Raw genomic sequence first — 11825 nt, forward strand, 5'->3', positions numbered from 1 at the left:
AACCAGAATATTTATAAATTCAAAACTGGCATGTCACTCAGACTCTAATCAATTTAAAGAGGCACTGTGAAAGGTGGCGATGCTGCTATGCAGTAATTACTACCATAGAATGAAATAGTGTTACCTAAATGAATACTTGCTCTACATTAATTCCCTTTAGTTAGACAAGTACATGAAGTATGCAGAAAAAGTTCTATTAGTCTATAAAAGGCGTTAGTGTTAAGAAATGCAAAGTACTTGCATCTTCAATTTTATAAACTTCACAAAAGGTGCAAATGATTTAATGCTTCCCAGGCTCACATAGGCAGGTCAGTACTGTTATGTCTAGTTTTCCTAGAAGTACCATCATCTCGGGGCAGTGCTTTTTGCAGGCTTGACATAGCAGCAGTTCTTTCAATGTCTATCACAGCATACAGCTCTGTGCGCCTGGTTGGAGTTTGTGGAAGTGGAGTGGTGGGGGTTTTGGGAGTCTGAGGGTTGTCGGAGTCACTGCCACCTTCCAAGTCAACCTGTATGTAGTTGAGCTGCCTGTGTTCTAAACTCGGACGTCTAATGTCAAAGTTAAAGACTGTTGGGGTACAGTCCCGACGTCGTGGAAATTCTATTTTATGAGCACTTGATGGTACTGTTACATTCTCTGTATTGACATAATTATGCATTGGATCTAGGTTATTGTGGTAGCCATTCAGAGACGGGGTCTTTGGTCCTAAACTGTCATCTTCATCTCTACTCAGCTTGCGGGATTCCCAAACTGGAGGCAAGGATGGCAAGTTCTCATAGTTCAACAGCGCAGTTCTCCTCTGAGCAGAGTTGTTAATGTTCTGGGTATCTGAGGTACTGGTGGATGTCAAACGACCTCTCCTGACCCCGGAGGCACTAGGGATTGATAACCTATTTATATTTTCATACACCAACTTATTACCAGATGGTGTTTCTCTACGTTCATCACTGTCGTACCCAGTGTCCCATTCAGTATTGTTTGTGCTGCTGCCACTAACTTGGTCTCTCCCAAGTTGCTCCAGTTTCTCTCTTTCCATTAACTGCCTTTGAACAGGGGTTGGTCCTAAAACAAACTTGACTCCTTCAGGCTCCAGGAGAACGTGAGCATCTCTGTCATCAGTACATATCTGATCTTCTTTTACTTTAGTTGTTTCAGTGTTTGAAAGCTTTGATTCCAGTGGCGCATGCACACTCGATCGATTTTTTCTTTCCTCTTGTACACCAGTAGTGTTGACATAAGTGTGCACCTGAAAGGGAGAAAAAAAAATAAAGGAAATTATGCTGTCTCTGTCACATTTTGTTGAGCTGTGCTCTATTTTCATTACTGTTGCTTTATTGCTGGTTTTGTTACCGTTACTCTAATAAAAGAGTAGAATTTAGCTGTGTTCTAGTTGCAGCTTTTCAGGTTCTATTCCAGCTCTGCTCTGGTCACGGAAACGTTGGGCTTTTTTAGCCCAGCTCATTTGTACGCTTGGACAAATTAGTAAAGCAGAGTTCTGCTTTGTCCTCTCATACCATGACAGTGACCAAAAATTCCAGAGTTGCTTTGGCTAAATTTATCTTTCTAATTTCCACACTGGAAAGGAAATCCGCTGTCCATTAAAAAATATATATATTATCAGGACTGCACCTTGTATACCACTCAGTTCAAGAGTGAGAATGAGATTAGCTTTCAGAAAGAACAGGCATTCCTTCTTCAAGAGCCAACAGCTTCCTCATACCAGAAGCTGAAACAGAAAAACTGCATTTCCACATGAACCGTGGCACTCAGAATTAAGAAGTAGCAGAAGTTAACAGCAGATGCCACTAAAACAGACAGGAAGATACTTATTTATCCTTCCAAGTTCCCACATCAGAGCAACATATAAGTCTGAAATGGAAAGACTAAAGAACACCACCTCAAAACTTAGACTTTGCCTGCACACTCAAATAGCAAGGGCAGTATTTGACAGCAGGACTCACCCCACCTTTACAACTTCTCTGTCAAGCTCTACAAATTGAAGTGTTATTTACAGCTCACTTGACTCTACACTGATTCTTTAAACTCATTTAGTCTGCAGTAACTCCTAAAATTTTCTGTGGTGGCTCCAACCTAATTCTCTCCCAAAAGACAGTTCACTTTGCACTGCTCACCTTCTTTTATTTTCAACAGTTTTCTCTTACCACCAGGTTATATTTTATTAAACTTAACTAACATTTTCATCAGCAACCTGAATGATGAGAAAAGCCTCAAAGTTTCTGATAGTGTTCTTTCTCAGACTGGTAAGGTTTTCATTGAGGACCTCAGTCACCTACAAAAATGGCCTCACATAAACTTCATGAAGTTCAGCAAGGCAAACATAAAGTCCAGTGCCTGGCACAGAACAATACTGACAATACAGACCAGGTAATAACTGACTAGATAAAAGTCTTGTAGAAAAGCACCAGAGGTCTAAGTTGAATGTGAATCACCAGTGCACCCTTGCAGCAATGAATACAAAATATCTATTGGTTTGTGTTACTTAAAACACAGCCAGTAGGTTAAGGAATGTAATTATTATCTTCAATTCAGTACTGTTGATACTGAATCTGGACTGATGGCTCCCAGAAGAGGAAAGACACCAATGTACTGGAGAGAGTCCAATGAAGGGCCATGATTAGAGGCACTGGAACACATGATATACACAGAGAAGCCAAGAGAGATGTCATTGTTGCCTTAAGTAAAGGCTAGGAAGCAATTTAATAGCACTTTTCAACTCTTTTAGACAGTTAAAGAGAAGACAGAGTCAGAAACTTTTGGGAGATGTTCAACAAAAAGCGTAAAGGGCAATCAACACCAGCTGTAACAGGAGAAATTTGAGTAAGGGAAAAATGCTTTGACAGTAAGGTGGTCAAGCTCAGAGACATTGTGGGATCACCACTCAGTGTTCAAAACATGACAGGACAGGGCTTTGTGCAGGTCTCTCCTCTTAACTCCACAGTAAGACCTAGAGGACTGTAAAGATCGCTTTTAACTTAAATTATTCCATTATTTAACAAATAGAAGACTTAGGCGTAAATAATTTTGACCAAGATCTCTCTCTGTGAAGTCCAACTTAAGTGTTTAGAAATAGTTTATGAAATTTTTGAAAAGAGCATATGCAAATACATCCTTTCTATACCTCAACTCTTATATAAAAACTTCAAATCCTCAGCAAACTATCCTAGAAATTATCATTTTAAAGAGACAAAACAAGTACTTTTCTGACTACTAACAAATAGTAGAAATACATTACACCTGACCGAACAGCACAAAAAATGAAAACATAAGCCTACAGAATAAACAGGAGAAAAATCTGAACAAATGTTGGACATGAACTACACAAGGAAAAAAAATACCCACTTGCTCCTCTGCTACAAGTAGAGGATGCGTTGATTCTTCACCAACAGAGGGGAGGCGTGCACTTCCAACAGAAGGGTGCCTGCTGGAAGGATGTGATGAAGCATCTCCAAAAGATGGATATCTGGGATAGCCATTAGGTAAACTCTGTGCATTGAACCCAGGAGCTGATTCAATTAGAAAATAAGCAAAACAATATTAGAGCAGAACATTTTACTGTATCCAAGTAAAATACATTTTATATATTAATCTTCAACTTTCAAAAGAAATAAAAAATATGAAATTATTAAATATTCACAAGGCAGATTTGCTGAGGAGCTGCAGGAGTAGAACATCCCAGTACTTACTGGGAAAGACATCTGAAGCAACCACCAAAATCAAGGTGTACAACACACCAGTTTTCCCAATAAGCTCCCTACCCAACTTTTTTTTCTACCATTGAAATCACGCCTCCTTTAAAAATAAATAAATACAGGATTTTTTTTTTTTTTTAACTTAACTTTCTATTTCTCTGAATTCCTACATTCAGGCATCTTGGTATCTGCCTAGGATTAGCTCAAATCCTCCAGCAGTTTTGATAAGACTTCATTCTACCCATCCACCTACCCACAGCAAGTTGCCAAATCCACTGTAGATGTGATAATGTTATTAACTTTTCCCTAACCAAAAGGCTGGAGCACTGACTAATGTTAACATCTCTCTGAAACACTGCAAGAAAAATATGGTGACATATAGCAAAGCGACTGCACAGGTATATGCTTAAGCAGTGCAAAAATGAAATTCCCAAAGCTTATTTCTTAAAGCTAAAAAACTTGACTACAGAAATTTTGCTCCCAGGACTTCTGTAAATTCTGTAAACAGAATCTTCAGCAAGTGCCTCAAGAGAATATGTTGCTAGTAATTAACCTCTCAGCTGAAAATAGCATTTAGTTACTTAAAATTTCATGCAAATTAAGGGGAAAAACCCACTAATTTAAAACTAAATACCACATTATATTCAGGTATGTCATTTCCTAGTATAACCATACTTACTGGTAGGTGTTCGAGGGGTTCTTGGAGCTTCCAACTCAGTTTGATGGTTATTCCTTTCTACTACTGGTTCTTCTACCACATTTATACTATTATTCTGCATTATCTCTTGCAACATATTAAATAGCTCTTCTGCACGGGCACATTTAAAGGCAAAGATTCCTATAAATACACAAGAAAAATAAAATCAAAATCCTTTAAAAGAAGCATAACTTACAATATATATGTATATAACTTTCAAGCAAAATAACTGGAATCCACATCACGAATACCTGCTAAGGAAGAAAAAAAGTTTAGACATTTTTATTGCAGCAAAACACACACAAATACAGTGAGATCCTTTCAAGTGTTTATCTGATAGGAGAACACATTTCCCATGCACCCAAAGTTAACATGGAACAGAAATCCATTCCGTTAAAAGCAAAACTAAGTTTTGAGGGCTAAACGAGGGGTAAAAAAGAAAAAAAAAAAGAAACACAAACAGAAAGATTTCTTTTAAGTTGATAACAAGGATGCCTACAAAAAAACCTAACTGAAACTACTGTGATGCTACAAGATCACATTTGTTAAACCAGATTTCTATTAAATTGCTGTATGATGCCTGCATGAGGGGAAAGAAGAATTTAAACACTGCAAAAAAGTTAAGTTTTTTAAGAAGATTAAAATGTAAAGCTAGTAGGACAAACTGCATGAAACAGACAGCAACGAACCAATTGGTTTTGGCTAAAGGGATAGACACAGAACACAAAGTCAGCAGCAATACGGTGTGTTTGATGTGTGTATTGTGCCACTTTGCCTTTGAACAGCAGGGAGCGCCCCAACTTACCCTCACCAGCAAAGTCGCAGCTTTGGGTTATTCTTCCATTGAAAGCATGAAGTTAAAGTTGACATGCTTGTTACACGTGGCTGCAGGTGCTCTTTTTTTTTTTTAAATGAGTATCACAATCTTAAAACACTCTTCACTAAAAACCACCTCTACCGCAATTTCTGTTAGTGCAAAAATGCAACATGCTGGCAACTACTATCACCATATATTTATTTATGGACACGGGACTGCAGAAGAAGTACCAGAAATGCTCCATATGGCAGAAGCTCACAAACCTCAATGGGAACACACCAAATGGGCTGAGAGGAACGTCTGTCAACAACCAATATTCAGGTAGTGCAATGAATAAGTTCCATGCTTGCAACACAACAGCTGTAGAGCTGCTTCTACCTTTTATGTGCTTCTAAAGCCTATATTTCATTTTTGCTGTATTTCCAAAAATTTGCACTGGATACTTAAACCTTAACAGGTCAAAGAAGAAAAACCTAAGAAACAAACAACAAGAACACTGACTAGGACAATTGGTAAAAGTGGCAGGGCAAAATTCTTGTGTACTCTCAAAGGAAGCATTTTTTGGTCATCTCATCAACTGATGACGAAGTTCTGCAACCGTACCCACAGATGCTACTATAGGCGTCAGGAACAGTGCACCACTGCAGAATGGCAGCAGGGAGAACATTTTCTGGCCGATTTCTTTTTTCTTAATATTCACAGTACTTAATATTATGTAAGAAAGGCAAGAAACAAAAGAGGGAGGAAAGGGTTGCTGCTCACAAAGTCTGCTTAATCTTCTCTTGAAAAGAAAAGGAAATTAGAAGCATAGAAGAGAGTTGTAGAGTCAGCGAAAAAGCTTGCAGACTTGGTAAAAGGCTGTGGAAAAGAACTTTCAAAATACTATTTTCAATTGAATTTCATTAGTATCTATTTTATACATTTAAAAGAAGTAGTGAATTAAACATGCAAAAATCCATTTAAGTGCATTTTTTCCATACCAAAGTTCACAATTTTCTCCTTAAGTATGAAAGTTTAGTTCAATGCACAGTATTTTGTAACATTTGAAAACATTTCTCACTAGGAGCCGAATCAAGAATGCATTCTAAACTCATACAGTAAAATAATTGTCTGCCCTTACCTCTGCTTTGTGGTTTGACAATGTAGTTTGACTAAGTTTGGTTAGGATCAAGTTCATTATTGTTCCTAACTTAACAGTGAATTTAAAAAATATTCTGCCACTGCTAAATGACATGATTTACAGAGACACTACTAAATGCTGAAAATCTCTAAGAAAATAAGAACTCAAATTTCACAACAGATCAATACACGAGAATTCCAAGTACGCAGAGCTGCATCGCAATATAAAGATGCAAAGTGAGGCTCAGCCTTCAGCCAATACAGCTATTCCTCCATCAGGGACTGCTGTTATAAACAGCAACAGAAAAACCTACCTTGGCCAAGATGGGGGTGATTTCAGAGCGGAAAGGAAACTGACTTTTTTCTGATTAAAGCCAAACAGAAAATAACTAAGCATAGCTGGAGTTAATAGTCTTCATATAAAATTTGAAAAAAAATTGAGATTTATGTCATTGATACAAATGAAAGTGATATGAGTTTCAAGAAGAGGATGAGACAAAAGTGTGATGCTGAAGGCGATAAAAAAAGGTAGGCATATCCAGTTCATTCCAGCATTTCAGTCTCTTAAAAATATAAAAACAGCAAACTTTGTGTTCTTAAAAGATTCCTCCACAGCCCCAACTTTCCTTGCCCTTTGACATTGACATTAAAATGCCCTCAAACTCCAAAGGCAGGAAAATTTCCCTGTGAAAACTTTCTAAGCTGACCAGAGCTATCAACCAAAAAACACCAAGCGCTCCAGCCCAAAAACTGCAAACAGTTCAAGTCCTCACTTTACCATATGACCATTCCACTTTTTTCCAGGAATTGCATCCACATATAAAACTACACCCATTATAACCCTTGTCCAAGGGCAGGCAAGTACACAACGATTAAACAAGTCCTCAGATATCAAACACATTTCTGAAAGTCTCTTTATACAAAAATTCTACATACCTTGTCCAGTTTGACACCTTCTACCACTTTCAAAAGAGAAAAGATTTGAGTCGTAGCCATAGCGACGGAGACAGAGGTAGTGCCATTTTACAGAGTCCCTTTTACGGGTGTACAAAATTAGTTCTGTATCTGTGAGTTCCATTATGCCAGAACCCAATTCGTTACCATCATCATCCACATTAATAACCTACAGAAAGGAAGTTAAATAGCATTAGGTAAGTATCTGAGCACAATACTACTATCATCTTAATGTTTCACTAATGCACTCTATTTGTTCCATCGTAGGACTTGCGATCCTTGAGGTAAAGTTTAAGAAAAAAAACTCATCAAACCAGTTCCTTTGCTTTTCCAACCCAGAATTAAAATAACACATATTTAAAAGCGACATGAGTGAGAATATATAACATTATTGCAAAATCTGTGGTGATATTTAAAATAGGAAAATTAAGGTTAATGAAGTTTTAAGCTGACACTATGTACACATTCTAGTATTTACACAGGGATACCTCAGATAATGAAATCTTTCAAAGTCTCTTCTCTAAAAATATATATATATATATATATATATATATATATATATATATATATATATACACATTTACTTTGTCATGTAACCCCACTTACAGCTGAGAAAAGGACTGAGAAAAGGCTAAAAGATGAAGCTTCCTTCACGTACCTGTAGAGCCTTGCACTGTGCTCAGACTGCCTTAGTTTGTTTTGTGTCTCATTTTAATGTCAACAAATAATTCACATACTCTATGGTTATCTTATGTAAAAACATGATATGTTTAGAGCTAACATGCTTACTCGTTCTGCTCTTACACCAGTTGGAGGTCTTCTGCTTCCTTTATGGAAATCTGACTCTGTGTATTTTCCCCCAGGTGTATTTTATCTTGCAATGCTGCTTTTAGTGAAATTCTTTCTTGCCCAGTAAAAGGCTACATACAGGTCCCTATGGTATCAATTAATTTTACTCCTTAAAGAAGCATTTTCAACTCGAAATCTAGTCAGTTAAAAAGAATCAGAAATAGTTTCATCTGTCACTGAGGCTCATGTCAAATTTCTTCATTTAGCAAATTACATTCTTTCATCTTCTCCCCCCCGCTGCTAAATCACAAAAACAAAAACCACACAAACAATTGAGAAAATCTGCAAGGAGAAAAAGAGGAACTTGTTGCACAAAGTGATGTCAAATATATTTTAAAAACCCAAGACAACAGAAAAATATTTTATCCTTCAGCTTTTTGTACTGATAATATTGAACATTTCCAGAAATTCCCATTGTTTTAAAGCTCATTTCAGTGTTGCCCTAAGGCAACGAATGAATCATTTTTCACTATGGAAGCATCACAATCCTTTGCCAACTTGGAGAGAAAGTCTGGAGCACAGAAGCAAATTTGAGTTGTGACTATGCAAAGCTGTGTTTACTTAAAGGCACTGACTTCAGTAGCTTCTTGTTGTTAAGACATGAACAAGCGTTCACAAGCTTGTAAATTCCAGCAATAAAAGGGATAGAAGCACACACACGATGTTTACTTAAGTTAAGAAACACAAAAGTTCTCCAAATGATATAATTCACAGTGATCTTCAAGTAAAATCTGCAGTGCTATAATATTTCATTGCTGACTCCATTTCCAGTCCATTTCCATTTATAATATACACTTACCCAGTTACGCCTCTTACTCTATACACATGGTCCATAACCTCCCAGAAGTAGCGTTTAACTGGGCTTTACCAACTGCATGGAGCTGTACCAAAAATGTGAGGCTGCTTCTCCATCCTGAAGATTGAAACTCGGCCTGTCTACAGAATTCCTGTCACTGCTGCTAAGAAAAGATTTTCAAAGGGGCAAGATAAACCTATAGCCACAGACACCTGCAGGTCTGCAATGCTTTAACCCATCAGCTAATTCTTCGCCTACTTCCATTTAGGTGTTTTCCATCACATACCTATTCAAGAAAGCAACAAAATAATTCACAGCATACCACATCAGGTGCTTACCTTAAACTTGTTTCGATGGTTATCTGGGACAGTTTCTTTATCTGGACAGCTACAACAGCTACCCATGACTTCTTTAAAAGACCATGTGATCTCTAAAGTAAAAATCAACAAATCACAACCAAAGCAAATGCGATCATTTATGTGAGCATCATCAACAGAACAACCCAGTATAACTTGCTCCTTTAATTACAATTTTTCATGATGAATTTTGCAGACATAATTAATAAAAGATTGGAACTTTTTAATAGGAATTAAATTAGATTTGGCCTCACGGAGTGACTACAATACACCACGGAAGCCCTACCAGTAATTGAAGCTGAGGCTACTACCAAGCAGACCCAATGGAGTGTCACCTTAATTCCTATTGTAGCACTTCAAGCAGGTGGGAGAAAAAAAACCCAAACAATTACATAATGGCTGCAATTCTCATGTCCTAAACCAAGATCTCTCCACCTGGCTTCCAATTTCCCTTAACTGAGACTCCCCAGCTCAGTCTGCTGAACATAACGCTGAGTGGCTGCCACACCAGCTCTGTGTTTCAGGTTGCCAAGCACAGGCAGCAAACACGCAGGCAGCCCTGCCTTGGGGACTGCCGTTCAATGGAAGGTGGAGGCACACCAGGCCTTGTGGCAGCCCTGTACTCAGATTCTGCGCTTCTACTTTAAAACACTTCTCACATAGCAACGTAGATACAACTAGTAACCAACGTAAAGGAAAAAAGAGCCCTACACATTTTACAACTTGTTTTTGTTGTTTGTTTGTTTTTTTAGTTGCTAATAAGTTTTCCTTGGATTAAATTGTGTTATACAGTCTACTCTGTTTACTACACAACAATAAAATATTCAACTAATACCATGCATAAACCAAGAAAAAATAAATATTTGATATTCTCGGGATGTTAAATTAAAGAATTTTTGTACAAATAGTAGACATTCATAGAATAGTATGCTAAAACTGCCACAGAATGAAGTCTCACAACTTTCTTCTTCTATCACCCCACTATAGATCAGTCTTAATCTTATGTTGTAATCATGTGACATTCTTTGCAATCACCATAAAGGTAACTGAATAGTAAACTTAAACAGTCCAATTAATAAACATAGTAAATAATACAGGAAACTGAAGTAAATGTAATCGGTGAAAAATCTATAGAGTTGCAAAGAAAGACACAGTATAAAAAGATATATGAAGTACACCGACCATATCTTAAGAAGGTCAAAGAAAGGAGATGTAATCAATCAATAATCACACAAGCTTGTTATTTTTTCTCCAATATATTCTAATATTAAAACTTCAGAATACCAAGAACCATAATGCTGCTTCAAAGCAGAAACGGCAACTACAGCAGTGAGGAAGAAATGAAACAGCCATGGAACCAGCACGGTTAAAATCACTCACCTAGATTTGGCCATTAATATTCCCAGCTTCTGTTGCGGCATCAGGGCTTCTGTCATACTTCAAAGTGTCATGCTGTCTTGTCACAGAACTAATCATTTGACCTAGAACTAGAAAAGTAAATAAAAAATGTAATTTTTTCTCATCTTTAAGATAAGCTGCTAAATAAACTAACAAAATACATACAGACGTTTTATTCTGGCAACATTACATCAAGTGAGGTCTTCATGGCTAGGCTGATTCTAAAGTGGAGCCTTAGACATATTCTCATGTCTTATGAACTTCCTAAGCATTTTAGTACCATCTGGTCTTGGAAGAAAGTAATGCAGTATCGCTGTCTGTAGGGCAGCCTGTCACACTGGGGACCCCAACTACCCTTTGCCCAATTTACTGCACAGAAACAAAGCAAAACTCCTCTTATGCTTCTTGCTTACAGAACCAAACCACAGCAGACAGAGAAGCACACACAGATCACTTTGCTTAAGTCTCCTGCTTATCTCCTGAACACATACAAATTCCAACATGTATGGCTAACACAACACCCTTTCATCTGCACCCCTCATGATTCTTGCTCCATGATATTAATCATAAATTGCCTCCATTCACTGGTTGTTGCTACAGATTTTGGAAAGACATCAGGAATGATCACTGAACATTCCTTCTTATTATTCCCTTCCCTATATATGAGGGAAAAGTAATGCCTCCCAAAAAACAATGATTTGTAGCTGAGAATTTGCTCTAAATAAAAGTGCTACTGTGCTCTTCGTTGCAGATTCCACTGGAATAAATAGGAGGCATTACTTTCAGAGCAACTTATTTATATACTATTGACTACTCTAAGAAGCAAAATACTAGACTAACAGATTACTTCAGTCTAACCCCTTAAAAATACATTCCTAGTATAGTTTTTGAATATATATTTTTAGTATAAAAAAAGATGACAGGATTACGCGTACATTTTAATGCAGTCACATTAAATAATAATAATAAAAAGGAATAATTAGCAATTTGCATTTAAATTGAAATTAAGACCAAGATGTCACAAAGGCTCAGAGGGACAACCTCATTGAACCATTTGATGGATATGTCTATTTGTGTACGTAACATATAGGTTCCCTCCTGTGCCCAATAAGTATTCAGTTTCAGTAA

The 11825-nt window shown here is 37.2% G+C and overlaps 1 protein-coding gene across 1 annotated transcript; it reads right to left on the reverse strand.

The window, feature by feature from the left end:
• Window positions 1-296: 296 nt before the first annotated feature.
• On the reverse strand, window positions 297-9371 carry FRS2 (fibroblast growth factor receptor substrate 2; the record flags this gene model as incomplete). Its single annotated transcript, XM_079549833.1, has 5 exons — window positions 9282-9371; window positions 7281-7467; window positions 4391-4549; window positions 3362-3525; window positions 297-1247 (listed from the first exon to the last, which is right to left on the reverse strand). Exons 1-5 carry the CDS (start codon window positions 9345-9347, stop codon window positions 297-299), a joined length of 1527 nt encoding a protein of 508 aa, XP_079405959.1. The 5' UTR covers window positions 9348-9371.
• Between the last annotated feature and the right edge of the window lie 2454 nt (window positions 9372-11825).

The sequence above is a fragment of the Tetrao urogallus genome (assembly GCF_951394365.1).
Source record: "Tetrao urogallus genome assembly, chromosome: 1".
Taxonomy (NCBI): Eukaryota; Metazoa; Chordata; class Aves; order Galliformes; family Phasianidae; genus Tetrao; species Tetrao urogallus.